At 40.2% G+C, this 20989-nt stretch overlaps 1 protein-coding gene across 2 annotated transcripts in view; it reads right to left on the reverse strand.

Annotated features, from left to right (window-relative positions):
• Positions 1-1575: 1575 nt before the first annotated feature.
• Positions 1576-20989, reverse strand: part of UBE3D (ubiquitin protein ligase E3D) — a 91212-nt gene continuing 71798 nt past the window's right edge. For both annotated transcript variants that reach the window (XM_069804748.1, XM_069804745.1), the window contains one exon: positions 1576-2768. In XM_069804748.1, coding sequence (XP_069660849.1) covers positions 2756-2768 — 13 coding nt within the window. In that variant the 3' untranslated portion in view covers positions 1576-2755. The remainder of the gene's footprint in view (positions 2769-20989) is intronic.

Consider the following 20989-nt stretch of genomic DNA (forward strand, 5'->3'; position numbering starts at 1 on the left):
ACCCACCCAGCTGCTCACTCACACCCCCCTTCCTCCATTCCTCTACCAGCGTGATGGGGCAGAGAACAGGAAGAGCAAAAGCCAGAAAACTTGTGAGTCAAAAAAAAGACAGCTTAAAAAGTGAAGAGGAAAAAAAAAAGAAATCAAGTGATGCAAAGGCAATAACTCATCACCTCCCACAAGCAGACTAATGCTGAGCTATTCTCTGAGCAGCCACCACCTTGGAAGACACCCCTCTCCCCCCCTTTCTTCCCCTACCCCCAGTTTTTACTGCTGTGCACGATGCTGTATGGTACAGAATATCCCTTTGGCCAATTCAGCTGTCCCTGCTGCGTTCCCCCCTCCTAACTTCTTGCCCACCCTCAGCCTATTCACTGGGGGGAGGTGGGGGCAGAGTGCGAAATAAAAAAGAAGGTTCAGCTATACTCAGAACATTGGTGTGCTACCAGCATTGTTAGAGCCATAAACCCAAACCACAGCACCATACTGGCTGGTATGAAGAACGTTAACTCCACCCCAGCCAGACCCAGTCCACCAACGTATAGGGTAAAAAAAAAAACAAGGAAAAGCATATGCAGGCAGAGGGCAAGCTCCTAAAAAGTTTAATGTTTGAAGTGTACACACTGGGCTTAGCGCTCTCTCAGGATTTGCTTCCTGAGCCAGGTGCAGCACTGACATCGTAGTAGCATGACTGGAGCCATTAGCTACTACAGCTGAGCAACAGACCAGGCAGAATGGGGTTGATTTGTCTTTCATCTCTGGAAGGGTTTTTTTCCCCCAAAAAAATACTCCCAGTAAAATGTCTGCACTCATTCTGGAACCATGTATGTTACCAGAGGCAGATCAACCCTTTACGGCCACAATACCAACTGAGGCAGGACATGACAGAGATTGAACCTCAAAAGCATAAATATTCTCTGACCTAAGATTGCTCCATATATGCAAAACTGCAAGAGGGGTCATTTAAATAGGTTGGAAAAGATTTTAAAGTTGGAGTATTTCTGTGTAATATGAATGTCTTTCACCTGCAAATTGCTCAGTCATACTTTGGGAAGCTGAAACTGTCACAGAATTTAGCAGAACAAACAGTAAACTGATTTAGAAAATATATTTTATTCATAAAATGAATAAACATTGGTGCATAGACAAAATATCTTGAAGCTAGATAATTTATTCCCTGAATACAAAACTCGGAATATTTTTGTTCTTCTTTCAATACCAAAACCCAAAATAATAACAGAAAAATAAGATGATATCCAGACTGGATGCTGGGAGGCCTCAGCTACTTGTCTTTGGATGTGTAAAACCCAGAGAAGGTGTCCAACACTTTGCAGGGTCACTTCCTACATTATGATCATTTAAGGAGTAAAGGCAGGCTAAACTTCCCTTGAAATTCAGGAATTTTCAAAGAACTCCTCTAACAAGAATATTCCCTCCAGAATCCATTCGCCCAAAACATAACTATTTTCCAAAAAGGTAGCACCTTTTTTATTTTAAGAGTTTAAAAGATGGACTTTGAAAAAGCCAGCCTACCTAAACAGGCTCTCTCCCTTCCCCCCCCCCCCCCCCCCCCCCCTGTTTGGATACCTTTTTGTATACATTTTGAGAACACAATTGTCACACTGGGTCAGATGAACCATTCCAGTACCTGACTGATTTGCCAAGAGCAGCTGTTTAAGGAAAACTGCAGATAGGCGAGGCAGGTATGGGATAAGAACCTGGACGGATGAATGGTCCAAGAGAGACAGTTGATATTAAAGGATCACCACCTTCTAGTTCAAGAGCACTCCATCCCAATGAGCAGGAATTGAGGCAAAAATGCCAGGAGGCATCTTTTCTACTCCTTAGCCTATGCACTTATACCATCCTGTTCCCCTGGACAAGGAAAGGCAAAAATTGCTGTCAACTAAGTGAGCAATCCAGTCCAAAACCAAAAATGTTAACAGCTTCTGTGTTCCATGGGAATGCACTATCGCTCCCATGGAAGGCAGCTGAGCATCCACAACAGAAAATGACAACTTAGAGTAGCTGTATTGACTTGCTACAAGTATCTTTCACCTTCAGCAGTTTCTGCAAGGCCAGCCTTCATACTCATGCTCGTTTCTGAAGGTGAAGGAATAATTATTCCAAGTAACCATAAAACCTTGATTCTCAAAAATATTATCAATTTAAAAAAATCCTACATGAGGTGTAGAAGTAGAGACACTGTCTTCCTTCTCTCTCAAGAAGGAAGGTAAACCTTAATGTGGAAACAATATACATGATAAACATGCAAATTTGACAAAAAACAGATTTTGTATTTTAATTTTGGACTTCTAACTTTACCAGAACAAAGAAAGTAAAGAACTTATGTTAGTATCCATGACGTTAAGTATTTTAAAACTTTTTGCTACCAGTTGTGAATTTTCCTAAGGACATATAGGTCACTATCAAACACTGTCTGATAAAGATAGTACTAAGATACATAGATAATTTCTTTTTGGCAATGAAGAGATCATAACAGTCATCCCAGCTGGATGTGACAGCTAAGTCACTCTTAGAATGACATCTAAGAATGTACTGGATGCAAAAGTTAACTGTCTTTGGTTTTGAAACACATCCAGATATGAAGAATACCACACCACAACCCCATTTTGTTTTGTATTGCCAGTGGATTTTTTTCTAGAAGACACACCATTGGAAGTTATGTGTACATTTCTGCTGAAGATAAATTGGAGAATAGTCTTCAACACAGGTATCTGCATTCTTCACATCTTCAAAAAGGCAACCTGTAAAAGCAAGCAAAAAAAAATACTGCGATTAGTTTCAAGAGTGCAGGTAAAACAAAGATGTTTCATTGTATTAACTGGAATTACATATTATAATCATCTTTTTAAAAAAACCAACACACTAATGTAATGAGAGAGCAGAAGCTATAACTGAAAGCAGTGTTACTTTCCAACCACTTTTCTACCTAATAAGTCTCCTAAAAATTCCCAAGCTTACTCAAGCACTGCACTGGACTTGCTGCTGAACTACATATCAGAACCCTTTTTTTCCCCAGAGTAACAAAGCACAAGGTGTTCATCTTCTCTAACTTAAAAGGCTATTTGATAGCATTCTGAAACTAGCTTAGATTAAACCTTTGATACATTCCCCGTTTTGCCCGAATATTAGCTTGTTTGAACAGTGCTGCCACTATAAGTGAAATCTTGATTCCAAATTCAGGATGAAAAGTCCTGATGAAAAGTCCAAAGTCATAAAGAAAAAAAATGCCTTACATTTTAAAATGATCAGGAACCAAAATCCTACCCTAGGGGAGAAGACAAATACTTGTATATGATCAGAAGATAGCAAATGATGTACCTCTTCTTTTTAGTGCACTAAGTGGACTGTCACGTCTAACAGCTATTTAGAGGAAAGGTGATCTATCAAATACAAGAGACCTATAGGATTTCTGGTGTCCCAACTCATTTGTTCTTGGTCACATGCATGCAGCAGTTTCCCCTGCATGGTTTTGTTTTTGTTTAGCCTTCTTCAGAACCTGCAGGATACTAACTCAGAAAGGATTCACGTCTAAAATAACATGACTACGAGGCATGAATAGGACATGACAATAGCAATTCTTGGTTAGGAATGGAAAAAAAATCAAGTGATCTCACTTCCTGAACATCTCTTTTGCTACCCCAACTCTAACAGCAGTAACGTATTAGAAAGCTGCAATGTTACTACATGGAAGGGTTTGTACAGATAAGACAATTAAGATCCCCCAAAGCTTCCACATTTCTGAATCATTCTTCTCTTCTTCCAAACTGGAACTAAAATTCAGAAGCACGAATTTTCACGTGGAACATAAATTTTCAGAAACGTCTGTAGGCAAAGCTGGCCAGCAAATAGCCGGCTGGCCAGGGTGGAAGTCTGCCTGCTTTCCCTCGAAAATCTCATCACACTGATATATTCCCATCAAGTGTTTTCATTCAGCTCAATCAGCATTTTCCAACAGTAAGCTGCTATATCAAAAACATTTCTGTCAGCTTAACCAAGGGGTGTTGTAAAAGCCAGAAACTACTCATCATGTAGGGAAATTTATCCACTAGGCCAAAGACTCCCACCCTCAAAGACATAATATAAAGGAAAATCAATATGCCTGTCACCTTTCTCATTACTTAGTCACTTAGATGAATAAAGACAGACGCATACTTAATAGCAAATGTAAAATCGTACCTATGTGGTAGAGTCATAAGTAACACAGGCTAGGGATGAAATCCTGGCACCAATTAAGTCAAAGACAAAACTCACATTGACGTTAACAAGGTGCGAAATTTGTCCTTGCATTGCAAGGAAGAAAAAGAAAAATCAAGAAAAGCGATAACCATCCCAATACACAAGATTCAAAATTTTAAGCAGATTTTTCTACCCAAGATTGCAGGCTCCTTTGATACACAGTTTTGAGGTATCATTAGAGTGGATATATTTGTTTAATTTGACTACTTGCTATATTTTATAATGCATGAAATACACTTTTTCACTCCTTTGAGAGGATTATTTGCAACATAATGCTTCCCTAGACTGCCAGGCTCCCCTACTGCCCAATAAATTGAAAAACATCAAAAGGAATCATTTATCACTGTCTGTATTTATATTTACTACCAATGTGAATACAAAAAGCACATTAGATCATCCTTACGGTTGACATAGCCAACAAAAAAAGGGATAACACATAGAAATCATAAGTTGTTTAAAAAACACCTGCAACACATGAAAATGTTTGAGAATAAAACCAACTGAAACAAAACCACTTACGAAGTTACACCTTATCCAAAGTTCAATATGAAGCATATAAAATATTTGTTTATCATAACTGTCACTGTAGATGCTCTTGGATCTCTAAACAGCAGTAAACCATATGTTCTACATAATAAGTGAATTACTACAGGTTGGGAAAGTGGGACTAAGTGGTTCTCCCCCAGTTCTCCATCTATTAGGATACTTTCTCTGCAAGACAGACAACTACTGGCCTCTTCCAGGTCTAGTAGCAACTTTTTCAGCGAAGTCTGCAAATCCAGTATTTCACTGCTAGTAGTGCACTTTGAAAGAAAAATAATGTGCTGACCAGCTATCTGATCTACAAACTAAGGTTCATCTCTAAATTCAGAATAAAAGTTAGTTCTCTAATCAGTTTAGTTCAGGATTTTTTATTGACCTTACCTCAGCATGTGTCCCCTTCTTAAAGCACTCAGGATAGCTAATATTAATCCATCGTTAAGAACTGATTTTTGTACTCTAGCGTCCTTACTTCTGTGACAGAAGACATTGTTTTTTCATTTTCTCTCAATTATTTCTGAAGATGATAATCTTCTTCTACCTCAGAGTATCAAGTGCATCTCAGCACTCCACCCCATTAGCTTCCACAGAGCCAGAAGCTGCTAAGACCTCTGGATAATGAACAAACATAAACTCCACGTTTTCAAGTATTTTAAGAGATATCAATACAGAGGGAGCAGCAAAGCACCACAGACATACAAATGATATATCTCACAAAATCACTTTTTCTGTAAACAACAAAGCAGCAACAACTTTGTTAAAAGCTTTCGGAGCGAGGGCACGTTAAGAAATCCAGGTTGTGATGTTCAGTTCTAGAAGCTGTGCTCTCTTAGCCTTCCCAGGAAAATGGGAAAATGCAAAATGTCAAACTGTCTGGAGCATACTCCAGACTGCGTGGGAATGGCATTGAGGATTGACAAAAGCATCTGACAGAGACTGTACTTAGGTGGTCAAACCTTGCAACAGGTTGCCCAGACAAGCTGTGCAATCTCCATCTGTCTTTTGCATATTCCAAACCCGACTGGAGACAGCCTGGGGCACCTGGCTCTGGCTGACCCTGCCTGAGTGGTAGGGTTGGACAGGGCAGTCTCCAGAGGTGCCCTGCAGCCTCAGCCATTCTGTGACAATTTATACTTACACACACACAGGCGAGTGAAACAGCAGCACTGGTGGAAACTCTTTTATTATAACCTACGAAAACAGAGGCTGGCAATATTCTTTCCTCAGTAGGGAGAAGGTAGTTATGGAGGTATAGGTTACAGTCTTTCTGAAACTTTCTAGTAACATTTTATTTTGTGGAGTGTTGGTTTATATTGCACATAAGGAAGAAATTTTTTATGATGAGGGTGGTAGGCACTGGCACAGGTTGCCCAGAGCGGTTGTGGCTGCCCCATCCCTGGCAGTGTTCAAGGCCAGGTTGGATGGGGCTTTGAGCACCCTGGTCTTGTGAAATATGTCCCTGCCCATGGCAGGGAAGTTGGACCGGATGATCTTTAAAGGTCCTTTCCAACCCAAACTATTCTGTGGTTTCATCAAGCTGTGCCTCAAAGCATTTTCCTGACTTCATATGATAAAAATGTCATGGAAAACAGCAGGGTAAGCGCATTTCCTACTAAACTAAGCATCCAGTCACAAAGTCAAACACTAAGGACTAACAGGTAAAAGAAAAAAGTTGTAATTTCAGAAAAGATTTTAAAAACTATTAAGACCTAATGAACTAGGGAGATAAAAGAAGGCAGTTCCAGATGGCAGAAGCTGCTGGAAAGAAATCTATTCTACCCAAGTGATAGCACTGGGTGAGCGAGCAGAGCAGATGACCCACTGTAAGAGAAGCAGAAGCGTGACTAGAGGCAGATAAACAATATATTTTAAAGTAATGCAATCTGCAAATCCAGAGCATACAATCTGTCTTGTGAAGCTGACAACAGACATAGGAAACAGCACTAAGAGAAAATTATTTTCTCAGCTTATTTTCTCAGCTAAGCAAAGGAAAAGCAGTTCAATTTCTCAATCAGCTGCAAGAACCTGAAAAGAAGCCAGATCCTTATTTCAACAGAACAGGGAAAGAACCAGTCTGCCAAAAGTTGCATTCCCATGCTCTAACACAAAGTTTTAAACTGCTCTTATGTTTGTATTCTCGTTAAAGGAGACCAAGTAAATCATGCATAAAGAAAGATCTCTGTGTATGTCTCTCAAAGCTGAGGACAAAGAATTTCTAATACCTCTGTCTCTCCCAAGAGCTAAACAAAATAGGTAGAAGATATACTACAGGATTTCTCTTCAGTATTAGAGAGGGAATTGTACTTCTGTTTACTGCTGCATAATTGTAAAGGAAAATAGTGGGTTGAAACTAGTTACATATGCTTCAGTTTTAGCAGAAGAAAATGAACCTATTACACATACGAGTGCTTCCTGAAATATGACTGCTCTGGTTTTGCTTTTCCATGGCACAACAAAGAACAAAACTCCACCACCAGGCTCAAAACTGAAGCTTAAATGCATAAAAGACATTTTACTGTTGTCTTCTTTGAACATTAGACCAATTTTTAAACACTACCACACACAGTTCATAATGCTACACTGTGTTGTAGAAGAACACAACTTACACAGCTATCTTAAATCATATCTACTGCAAGCTGACAATCTGTACATAAACAGATACCCGTGCTTTAATGCTGTACATGTGCTAGTGTCAAATCATGTGTGATCAAATGACTGCAGAGGAAACGTTGATTATACACCAATAAGGCTACAGCCTACAATCAGAGTCAAATGCTGTATTCATCTCCACTCAAGGCTGACAGTAATCAAGCAATGCCATGCCATCTATGTGTGCAGGAAGAGAATAACCTTCCTCAAAAGACACGGACAGCTGTGGGCAGACCTCTGCTCCTAGATCCAGCTGCGCTGGTGGAAGACATTAACTTCACAGGCTCAATGGTGTCCCTCTGCCACAAGTTACTGTTCCTCTCTCCCCACAAATGCCATTTCAAGCTTTCTATCTAGTGTCCAATGAAATCAGACTGGTATGCTAAACTCTGGTCTGCACTAACCGGATTGATTTATGCTAGAAACCAGAAAGCGGGGGCTTGCACAAACAATTCTGCTGGCAGATCACAGAGGAGAGACTAAGCTCTGGTGGATACAAGAGTGAAAAGCTGAGAATAGTGGTTTTTTCCACATGTACAGTCGTATTTGGAAGATAACATATACTCAAAGCCTCAGACCAAAGTCTAATTCACATACAGATTTGTATGGCCACAAAAGCTATGGCTAGTGCTAAGTGTTACAGTTTAAGCCTTAATAATTACAGCTAGTACAACTGCTTGGGTGGTTGCAATTATAGCGCAATCAAGATGCCCCGTACATAGAATACACCTCTACCTTGGAAAAATAACCAGAGACAGTGATATAAACATGTTTGTGTGAGTATAACTGAGCCTACATGTAACCCCCCCTCGTATTTAATAATGCACTGGTACAGCTACAGCGACAATGTGCATAAGCACATAGAGAAGGCCATAATCCTGCCTGATACATTTCTCACTCCTGTAAAATAAAGACAGATCAAGGAGTGGGAGGATTAAAGCACCTGCACCACGTCTAGGTCCCGGCTCTATAAATAACTGATTTCTTATAAACTCTGCTCAAAGTTTGGTGTTCCCGCAACTGCTGACAAGGGACGGAGGAGCCAAAGGAATACTGCCTTCTCTGAGGTGCGACGGTGCTCTTCCCATTCCTGTACCACCACCAGAAGCACCGATGTCTTATAGCTTTTACCATTACCCTGTGGACTAGCAACTATTGGCAACGGCCGATTATAAATAGCCCCATTAAAACTTAAGAGTTCGCCTGCCTACCCATACTGCACAGTTTACATACTCACTCTCACCTAACATTCAGGGACCAAGTCTGCTGATGCACAAATAACCTGTTCCAGAAATATGTTTTGGCACCAGTGTGAATGAACGGACACAAAGCAGATGGCATTAGATGAGCAGAGACATGAGAGAACATTAACTGCTATATTTGCACTCGCCCCCACTGAATCCACAGACCCATAAAAAAGCAGCTGTCTTTTCCAGACTGAATGCTACCAAGCTGTTGCATATTGCCCCTACGTCTCTGAGGCTGCTTCTGGGAAGTGCAAAGGCATTTTTAGAGGAAGTGGGAGAGGAAGGCAGTGTATTCACTGCTAGAAGAATGAGAGGAGCCAGAGATGTCCCTACCTTGACAGTGTAGGATTTACTTGCCTTAAGATGTCTCCCTGTAGCCTGCGAACTCCCTGGCTGTACTCTAGCAGCAAAGCTGCCCGCCATTACACTGATGTTTAATTCTCTTTTTTCTACACTCCAGGCTCTTGGGATGATAGCTGAATGTTATATCACTGCATGCCTGTTTCCCCTATGCCACAGAGGTCATGTAAGTAGACTTGGCTGCTCTAATATCGCCTCTACAGCCAAGCAATGGCAGCCACTTATCACAACATGTCAAAAATAATTGTTTCAGGTTCTCTCAGATAGGGAAAGTTTCCCAACATGCTTTAAATGCCATGCAGTGAGAAGTCTGGTTTTGAGTATACATCAGAACATGAAAAAGTGTTTTATATAATTACCCTTCCTTGCCATTTTTGGACTAAGCAAACCAAGGAACGACCAGCCTGTGCTCATAGCAGCAGAACTTCACACCACTAGGCTGCTAAGTCTTAAATACTTTACTATGGGAAACAAACAATTTCAAACAAGAATGTCATTAGAGGAATACGAGTCCCTTGAAAAGGTCACTAACTAAAACAATGCTACAATACTACAGATTGACTGAACAGATACGGTTGGACAAGCCGAGTTTCAAATATTTAATTAAGTAAGAAGCTAAAGTCTAGTGTCAGTATAAAAGCCTTCATGACTATCACTATCATGCTTGAATTCCAGTGGAGACAGAAACTAAAATACATCCAGAATACTCTCACAGCCAAACATGGCAGCACTGTGCTGCACAGGACTATGTGGTGAAGGCAATAATAAAGTCAACAGAAGCACAGGTTGTGGAAGTATCCTGACAAGCTAAACCCCTGCAAATTGGGTTGAAGAATGAGGGTATGTGGAATGGCAGCTTTGCAATCTGACCAAGGGGGCTCAGATTTGGCTGTGGAGGAGAGGACATTTTGTGAAGGACTCTTACCTCTCTCACTCCACAGAAGGTCAAGGTCATTCTTTAGCATATGTATCTGCAAGGAACTTCCCATCTCAAAGAGAAGTTGTTTCAAGCAGCTGTAACCTCTTACAGGAAACATATTTTTGGTCAGTGCTACACTACCACAGAAACAGAGAAACACAGGTGGCAATTAAAGCTGGGCAGAACTTGGCTTCAGTAGACCTATCATCTAAACAGCCAAATTCCCTGGCACTTCTGGGAGAAGGCTGGGGAAAGGCAAGTCCTCTCCTGTACAATGTGAAAGGCACTATAGATCTGTGAGCTTTCTAGTCTTCATTGCAGGAAGAAACTTATTAGGAGAACATCACTCTGATAAATCACTTTCTTCTGTCCAAGCTGTGTAAGATATAAAATATAACCAAAACAACCAAGCAGAAACAGAATTAGATTCCTTTCATACAATTGCTGGTGGAATTAATTGTAACCAAACCAAGGGTTTATCTTCTAAAATATGGTTTCTCAATCTGGTAATGTCCCTTCAGGATTTACAGAATAAACCCATCTATAAATCAGCATGCATTCTTTCAACTAATCCTTCCTAAAAGTATTAATTTCTTATAAGAATAAAGCTGGATTTGAAATGTGACAGAAATAAATGAGAAAAAGCAAGAGATTCCTCCGAAGTCCCAGGCTGTGCACGTGCACTGCAAGCTATCTCTTTGCTAACATAACAGTTGCACGTTGAAGCTTGCCCAAGCAGCTGCAAAAACAGTAGAAAATAAATCTCTGCATGTTTTTATCTTGTATGAAGACAACCAATTTTTTTTTGTTTGTTTTAGATCAAGTAGTTCTTTGTGTGAAAAAAGGAAACTTTTTTTTTTTCAGGTTAAGTTGAGAATGCTATTAATCTTTTGTTTCTTTACATCTAGATATGAGAAGCCCCCAAACTTCATGGCTTTATTTTGTCTATTGCCAAATCTTCCTCATTAGCCTATACTACTTTTATTTCCACTGCAGATGTTACTTCTTGTGGCACCCATCATTAAGACAGGCATAGAAACAGCAGCATTATTTACCTTTGCTAGTCTTAAATACAGTTTCTCTCTTGAATGCAAACCACAGTGGGGATGGAACTTAGTACTAATGTTGCATTGCAATTACTGATCCAAAGTGAACTGGGCTACAAAACCCACAGAATTTAGGATTTTTTTAGTCAACACCAGATGATGTTTGGTTTTCACTGTAGTGATTACCATGCTGAACTTCACACTCATCAGGCAACCTGAGCAGCACATATTTTTCTGCATCAAGTGGTTTTAAACTGCTGTAGAAAAAACATTTGTTTAAACACATACATGTACAGGCAGTTGGGAGACACGCGTTAACCTAAAACAAACAAGGCGCTGCAAACTGCTGTGTCCATTTACAGCATGCTAGCTACGCCCTAAAGCTAGAGACATCTGAAGAAATTAATCCTTGGCACACCAAACTGGAACATATGACACAGCTCCTAAAAAATTCTTAGCCTCGCCGAAAGGTGTAGCACAAGGCTGAATTCGAGAAGGTCGTGTCTGCCACCCTTTCAAAGAGCTGCACTCCGGCGCGCAGCTCGCCATTCCACACTTCCACACGCACACACAGCCTGCTGTCACAGCAGGATTTGCTCTGGGCCGATTTCCCGAAAGTCATGTCAGTCTAAGGCTCTGTTGTGTTTTTTGCAGTTCTTGTACCACTAGATTTCTTTGCACTCTTGGGAATCTCTTTCAACTGACCAGCATCAAGAGTACCCAAGCATGGCTGTATCTTCCCAAGAAGGGGAAAGGAGTGACACACTGCTTCTGCTGTAGAATCCAGCAACTGCACCTCTTACAGTATTTCAGCAACGAGGAAAAGAGCCCTGAACAAGGCACTATACATAGTCTGATACCTTTTAAAAGGTCTAGATAGAGAGATACACGGATTTATTTTGTTGACCATGAAGCAAGTAAATTGTACCTAATTCCAGAGGGAATAAATAGGGCCAACTAAGTGGCAACATAATCTCTCTTCAACAGTATCATCAAATCACCTCTCCCAAAAGTAGGCTGATAAGGTATGGTGCATGTCAGGTGTGAGATCAAAGATCAGTCAGCACACTATGCACTTATTTCTTTGATGAAATGCTGGCTTACCCAGATGTGCCATGTTCTGGTCATTTGCATGGCTGTTGCTCTCAATTAGATGCTCTTTGGTGGTATTCTCTGCAACATAATTTATGACGCGTCCTATCTCAGCAAAATACCCTGTTACTGTATTCCAATCCTATTATGATTTAAAGAGAGGGAAGCGCTAACAAATGTGAAAAAGAAGCACTGGTTTTAGGTCCTTACTGCACAATAACACACTCAGCTGGATTCTAAGGTGGCAAATTTCTCCTTCCTTCCTCTCCTTCTCCTGTCCCTTTAGCCACGAAGTATTGTAGCAAACTCTAAAACAGGAAGGTGACTTTCAAGTGCTGCATCATCCAAACCAGAAAAATTAATAATATAGTCTTCTATTACCAGCTTATTTTTCCAGCTCAGATGATCCCTTCACCATAAACTAACATTTTCTCTATTATTCCCTAATATTGAACCATTCACCACATTAACTCAAATCTCCTTTCTCCTATTTTTAACCTCCACCTCTAACATTTTTCTCCTCACACCAATCAATCCTCCCCTCCTAAACCCACACAATACACCTTCGGTCAGGATTTACCTCCAGCCTGTGCTATGGCTCATATACTACGGTAGGAGACAAAGTCCCCATGCAGTTTCGCTCATACCGTTTCCCTAGGAAAAGCAAGATTACTACAAAAATAATTATTTGTTTCCCAGCTGCAGCAGCAGGTAAAATCTGCAAGCCAGAATCCCCTTCAGGGCCTGGCTGGAGATGCCCGTTTCTTGCTTATATTTCTTGTCTTTTTACTCCCTGCCCCGCCCTTAATAGAAGAAAAACCAGCAGGCTAAGATTATGTCAATTTTAGAAGCAACACAGTGGAAAGCTAAAGAGAACAAGGAATTGAACTGGAAACATATGGAGAAAGGAGGAGAAAGCAATATCTCTTGCTAAAAACTGAAGTGTAGACAAGCATTCACACTAAATAAAACAGATACGTAATTTGTGTGGTGCATTATCAAGGCTACCATGTAAGTACCAACTAAAAAAATGATTTGGGGTTTCCCTCATGCTTTCCACAACTCTCACTGTAATAGCAATACACTTATCTGCAGGATTCAGCGCTGGCAAGACACCAGGGCCGTTAGATATTAATGTTGTAGGTCAATGCATTTTTTAATTTTAATTTAATGAAAATCAATCTTTCTCTCTGTCCAAATTTAGCTACATCTTAAGAGTCTGAGGCCACTCATAAGACAACCTTCTCATCTCTTACACCAAGACGCTATAGAAAACCCAACAGACAGGTAAAACTGACAGGAGAAACTACGGAGCAGCACCAGAGGTCACCTGCTCTGTCTTCAAACTGAGTGTCAGGAAAAGCTATATTAAAAACTATTGTAGTAAAGTGCTTTAAAAACAAATGGGCAACAAAGAAACAAGCCAACCACTTCTGGTTAATACTCTACCTGCTGATGGCCTGGCGGGAGAAGTTCCAGTTTATTTTTGCTTTCGTCTCCAAACTGTGTTTCATTTACATCCAAAAAGAAAATCTGCCAAAACCTGAAAGCTGTGAAATGTTCTATTATCTTCATTTCCTGCAATGCTTAGAGTTAGTGATACCACAGAAACCAGTACACAGACATAAACTGGGTTTCTAAGAGTATCCCTTAGCAAATGCTACACGAGCAGAGCACACCATGAAGTCATGTCGAAACTGCTGGAATATCTTGTCGCATACACAATGTTGCCACAGCGTAAGACATGGCCATCTCCCGTGTGCACATCCATTTCTGAATATACCAAACCCAAACACTACCTGAAGTACCATCTGAAACACCAAGAAGATGTGAGGAGGGGGCAGAGGGAGCATGACATAGAACGGATGCATTAGAGAACAATAGAAATAAATGATATCTTTTAATGAGAGGTATTTGGTTATGTGCTCACATTTACATGCAATTAATATGGTCCAAACAGTCAATCTACCATAACTCAAAAAAAGAACGAGGTAGAGGAGATTAAAAGAGAATGTGGCACTGTTAATAACACTTTGAAACTAGATAGTTTGAACAGGTGTCTTAATTGGGTTATCTCTTGAAAACTTTATGGAAAAAAGCAAGTTTGAAAAATTAGCTGCTTAAATTCTCTCTTGCTTCCTGGCAGTTAAAACTGGAATGAGAATAAATACCTCCCTGCATGAGGTACGAGGATTAATTTGTTTGTATATATAAATGGGTATTTAAGTATCAACTACGATTTTATTTTTAACACCTTGTTGGGACTACTGCTTTCCTACCCGAGTTCAGCTTTTGGCAAGAGATTAGGATTGAGTTAAATGGGAACAGGTGTTTGGAAGATGATATGGCTGTAATAAAAGCACTAACCAAGAAGATGAAGGGAAAAATAATTTAAATATGGCATTCATTTGTATCCTGTGAAATAGAGAGACACCCAAAAGAAAACGCAAAATCACAACAACTAAGGGATATTTAGGAAAATGTTTTTGCCTGCTGTGATTCAATCCCAGGGGGACACAGACTCAGCAGGGCTGTCCTTTGGTCCCAGGTCATCCTGTTCTTGTACAATCTTATGGTGCCTGTTAAAAGGCCAGGCATTCAATAAACAACAGTTTCACTGCTTAATGCTGGTTGGGTAATAAAACGTTTTCAAAGCCTCGAAAAGACATAGGAATTTAAGGCCACTATCAGTGAGATTTGAGCTCCTAAATTATATCAGGTATTTTTACAGTGTAGATTTCTGGCCTCTAAGATCCCTACATCCATTACTAGGTCAAACTGATTTTTATTTCTAGGCTTTGAGCACATTCTTTTGCCAGCTGCAGTCAGAAGAAAAGCTGAAACCGTCCATTTCAAGGCTCAAACTCATGAAAACAGATGTTTTCCTAGTAAAAAGAAGAGTTACTGACCTTGAAGCTTTGTAAGAAAATACAATATTCACCATTTTTAGAATATCCTTCCCTCAACAATAAGATAATTACAGATAAAAACTTTCAAGTGTTTTTTTGAAAGCAGACTGTGCTCAAACCCCAATCCTGCAAGTTGATCCTGTTCGCATCAAGATGTACTATGAATTTCATACAATAGTAAAAGCAAATAAAGCAATGATTTTCAAAAGCAAAGGTTTATGGAGGGGAAAGTGTTGCAAGATGCATGGTGTTTATTATTACTTTGTTTATTGCCATATTCCATGACTCCTCCTTATAAGAGTAGGACATAATGTACAAAATAAATAAAATTTAACTATGGGATACAGGCAAGACTCTTTGTGTGAAGCGTGGGTCCTCAGCTGTGGGAACTCCCAGCACGGTTGACTCTCAGAAGTCAAAATTCAGACTGAGAACACTGTAAGAAAGTAAAATTGTTGTCTAGACTATATTGAAGTCCCTTATGTCTTTCACTATGAGAAAGCTTTCCTGTGGCCTGTGGGACTACTGACTGAAGAATGTAGTAATGCAATTTCTGCATGCTAGATGTGTATTTTGCTGGTATTAAATAATTTTTGCATTTTAAGAAGGTTTAATACAATTATCTTTGACTTCAGTATGTTTAGGTGCATCCTTTCTAAGTATTTCTTGTCAGTAGTCACCCATGAGGGAATTAGTCTATTAAATTAGCAAGACAGTAAGGAAGGTTTTAAAATGACTGACAACAGAGGATTATCTCTTTGAAAAGAATACTGAAGAAAACAATTTTGACCTGAGACAAATTCACACGTCCTTTTGATTCTAATGACTTCATCAACAAGAACATGGTTATTCAGAAGCTGAACTTGGCCCTGTATCATTGATTCTGCACACACATTTGAACAGCTCTGAGCAGCTCCATTTAACTCAATTGTCCATGGGAGGCAATTATTCATGTGGTGAAGTGCTTATGGGATAAGCATATATGGCTTATGGATTCCTGCCCCTGACAGGCATCAGACAACTCTAAATACTTACTCACTATTGGGACGGAATGGGAAAATTCTGATGAATGCATGAGTTAATGATCATTTCTGAAGCCACTGGAAGAAAACAAATTGGCCTTCCAAAGGGGAGGGTTGTACAAGGAACCAAAGGGATTTTAAGATGGAGCTTGACTAACTGATGATACATGACATGTTATCTGCAATACCAGGGGACTAAATTTAATGAAACACAGTAGTTCCACGTGGTCCTAGCTACAAACCACACCAATTACTGCAAGTCTATGGGGTAAAAACTGATCACAAAAGCTAGGACAAACATCTGACAGCATAGAATCCAGAGCTAAACCCTTTCTGAAAGAGTCTTTTCATCAGATTCCCATCCCAGCCTGTCAACAGAGCAGCAATAGTGGGAAATGCAAGTTAATGCTCTGCAAGCAGGGGTCAGACGGACCCCACTCTCTCTGGCACTGGGACAGTAACCTCCACTGCAGGGGCAGGACTGCCCTTCTGAGAGAATGACCTTTTACATACCCTAGCACCACCAGAAGATTCTGAGTCTCAGAACCCTGATGTCCTTCCCCTCAATAAACCACCACTATCAAAACCAGGAAGAAAAAATACATAGGCATTTAATAATTCAAACCCAAACCCCTCATTCCAAGCATAGCCTTTTTTTCTGGCCAAATGAAATGTCAGACATTGTTATACAAAGACCCTAGTAGCCTTCACTAATCTATTTCCCCAGAGAAATATGCATTTCTCTGGTGGCAGTTTAAGCAATAAGCAAAATGCTCTTGCAGACTTCCCCCCCCTGCTGTCTTGGCACAGCTGCACAGTCACTGGATAATGTGGAAGGAGCAGAGGGAAGAGACAAGGTGACATGAACAAGAGGTCAGGGGAGATGGAAGGGCTACCTTAAACCAGATCAAATAGATTGCTGCTGAATAAAAAACTACCACCCTCAATACCACAGCAGTGGGAGTTATGTACAGGCCATTAAAATAGTCAAAATAAAGCTATAGGCAATGTCACGTTAATGAACATTGAATGGATATGGTATTAAAATGCCTGGAAATACACTCTGAAAGCAGCGTGTCCTGTAGACAGCTTTTCATGTCATTCAGACTTATCCAAAGAAGTCACGTAAGCAAGACAGAAGGCAGCTTTCTCTATTATATCATATTCTGTTACTTTTGGAAGTTATTTTCATGTCTGATTTATCATGGAAAATACAGGTAAATGATCCCATCTTCCCTGACCTCCAGGTGACACTGTCTAGAAATCCCAGACCTTTGCTCTCTCCAAAGATCTCCGTTACTTCTTCTGAACTATGAGGAAGAGTTCACATCTTTCAAGACGTGAAATGTAAAAAAAGAAAAGCAAACAAACAGAAAACCCTCAGGCATTTACACATACTTAATCAAAACCACCAAACCCATCTCCCAAGAAAACCCTCAGAGGGTTGGATTTATGAAGTTGAGTGCAGGTTCATCTATGCAACGGTGCACCCTCTCTTCTTCCATCACTCTTACTTATCTACTTCATTTAAAACAAGAATGTAAGAGTTCTGAAACTGAGGGCTGTGTGTCCATCATCTACCACAGCATATGCCTGCACTGCGATGGAACCAAAGGCCTCAACAAGACAGAAATTCCTGTGAGCAATAGCCATTTCCCTTCACAGACAACTTTTTCAGCTCACAAACAAACTGCTCCTCCAGTATTCATCTCTGCAGCCTTTCTTTCCTGTCCATTTTTGCCAAGGTTTGGTTTAAATCTGAAAATAATCTCCTTGGATCATGCACCGTGCTTTTAATTTTTCAGCCAAGTGCTATGCACAGCTTTTGTCTGTAATAGTAACAGATTGCCCAAGGACACACACAATGAGTCATGGAAAAAGTCAGGATTTCCTGGCTCTTAATCCGATGCTCAGACAAGGCCTCTCATGTTTCCAATTTTCAGGGGCCAACAGGTGGGGGAAAGAGAAGAGAAAGGAAGGAAAAAATGATGGAGAGAGACTTTTTTAGATAAGCAAAATAGACAACCAGAAAAGAACCCGCACAAGCTCTTTCCCTTCTCAGTTTCAGAAGACTGATGTAACAGTAATCACAAAATCTGCTGAAGAGCTTAAATCTGATTTTTAAAAAAATGTAATGGATAGAACAGAGGAAAAATATTAAAGGCAGCAAAGCAGAAACAAAATAACCAGTTTGTTCAACAAGCCTAGAAACAGAAGAGAAAGCAATTTACATGCTTTCAGGGCGAGGGGATTTGGGAAGCTTGCTCCCAAACAGGAGGGTGGGTAGCAGAATGAGCGTATGCCCACCCCAGAACTGTGAAAAAATCTGGGGGTTGTGAATATGCAAGTAGGTGACATGAATCAACTCTCACTTGAACACACTTCAAAAACACTCTGTGGGTTACACTAGTCTATTTAATTTAGGAAGCCAGTTCCCTCAAGACCACCTATAATTAGCAAAAGATGAGGAACATTCAAGAGACAAATATAGATCATGCAGAGGTGATGTATCAGCAGCCTGAAAATAATTAATATCCATCCTAATAATGCCACCTACTCCAAAAGACTGTGCAACAGCTTACAAGACCCATAATGTCACAAAGGAGCAGGAAAATAATTTTTCATCCCCACAAAAGTAGGCCACCCATCATATTCTGAAAAGGGATCCAAGCAAAAAACCAAATGGATTTTGAGACAAGTTGTACTCATTTATCACTGCAAAGCACAGCTCACACGTGGGCTTTGGCAGCATTCTGGCTAACTGGCTGAAATGAGACCCATTTCAAAATAAAATAGATGTTAAAACACTGGTGCCAGTAAAAGATATTAACTGCAATTACACATATATGCACACATGTATAGGATATTTACGGACTGCTTATCTCAGTGGGCTGGGATAATGAGATTATTTAGAGACTACTGCCTCAGGATACAGATAACTCAAAGTCCGTACATTTTCTTATTATCTGTGTTACAGCAACAGCAAAAAGTCTTGCTGTATTCATGACAAATATTTGCACTCCCAACCTAACCCTCACTGAACAGATCTAGAGCAACATCTAACAGGTACAGTCCACCCTACATTGCGGGAACGGAGATGGCTTCTTTGGGTCCTACTCACTCTAATGAAGTGATTAACTGCACTGCCATCACCATGAACAGCAAACTATTGTAGCAGAGAATGAGAACCAAGTGAGCCAGGAGGTGGTTCTTTCCAGATTCTCAGTGAGACACAAGCATTAAGTAGCACAGCATTAGCCTGTATGTCGCCAGTGGCCCTGCTGACAAAGGACGCGGAAAGGCTGAGGTACTCAATGCCCTCTTTGCCTCAGACTTTACTGGTATGACCAGCCTGCAGGAATCCCAAGCCCCTGAGACCAGTGGGCAAGCCTGGAACAAGAAGACTTACCCTTGGTGAAGGAGGACCAGGTTACGGAACACTTCAAGTGGACATACATCTGCATCAGGAAAAGTGTTGACAGCAAATTGAGGGAGGTGATCCTTCACCTCAACTCAGCACTGGTAAGGTCATATCTGGAGTACTGGGTCCAGGTCTGGGCTCCCCAGTACAAGAAAGATATGGACTTACAAAAGCAAGGTAAGGGCTAACAAAGGGCCACAAAGATGACTAAGGGACTGGAGCATCTTTCATATGAGGAGAGGCTGAGAGCTGGGACTGTTCAGCATGGAGAAGAGAAGGTCCAGGGGGATCATATCAATGTGCATAAATACCCGATGGGAGGGACTGAAAATGAGAGCGCCAGACTTTTCCCAGTAGTGCCCACTAACAGGACAAGAGGCAATGAACACAAATTAAAGAGCATGAAATTCCTTCTGAACACAAGAAAACACTTTTTTACTGTGAGAATGGTAGAGCACTGGCACAGGTTGCCCAGGGAGGTTGTGGAGTCTCCATCCGTAAGAGATATTTATAACCCTACTGGACGTGGTCCCAGGTGACCTGCTCTAGCTGACTGTGCTTTAGCAGGGGGTTGGACTAGATGATATGAAGAGGTCACTTCCAACCTCAATGACTCTGTGACTCTGTAAATATATTTCTGTTGCATGCACCTTTGAAGTGAACAAGCTCATTTACAAAGATTGGTCATTCAGGCATCCTTCAAGACAAACCATTCGTAAAACCTCAAAACTGGACTTTTTCCACTCTGCTCTTTTTTGCTGGGGTTTAGATGATGCAGTGCAAATTTCACTTTCCCTCTTCAGTTTACTCCCTAGCTTCCTTTTATATATCAGCTTCTTCCATTCACTTAAAAGATACTTTAGTCAAATGCTGGACAGAAAATACTTCTGAATTAAACATTATCTTGCAGTTTTAGTTGACTCGCCTTCTCTTCTCCTCCCCTCCTCCTTCACATCCTCTTTTCTTTATATTACAATAAAGTATGAATCTGTCCTTAAGCTCATAGTTCCATGCAATCCATATTATTCTCTTCAAGCTTCTTTTTTTCCCCTTTTTCTTTGGCTGTTTCTCAGCCATTGAATAATTTCCAGTTTCAGATGAAAATAACAATTAGGTTTTATTATTATGAGACCTGTTCTTGTACTGATAAAAATCTTATTATTCAAAACAAAGCTAGCACGATTTCTTTAACAATGAGACTTTCATGTTCATTTTTTATCTTCTTTTTAGAAAACATTAATGACCTTCAAGGAGAATCAGTTTTCCAGCTTCTTTCTTTCTCTTCTTTTTCTTATTTTTTTTAATCCAGTTTTACCATCAAGGACAAATATATTTGAACAAATTATACACTGGTGTCATAGCTCCCTTGAGGTTTCATTCTGGATTATTGAAGTATAATTATTATACCGCATTGGTCTGCTCTAAGATTTCCAAAATACTGTTTAAAACTCCTTCCTTAGAGCAAGGCCACTAAAAAATATGCTGTTAAAACCTAATTACCTGCATCATAAAAAAAATTTA

This window comes from Haliaeetus albicilla, chromosome 17 (assembly GCF_947461875.1).
Source record: "Haliaeetus albicilla chromosome 17, bHalAlb1.1, whole genome shotgun sequence".
Classification (NCBI taxonomy): domain Eukaryota; kingdom Metazoa; phylum Chordata; class Aves; order Accipitriformes; family Accipitridae; genus Haliaeetus; species Haliaeetus albicilla.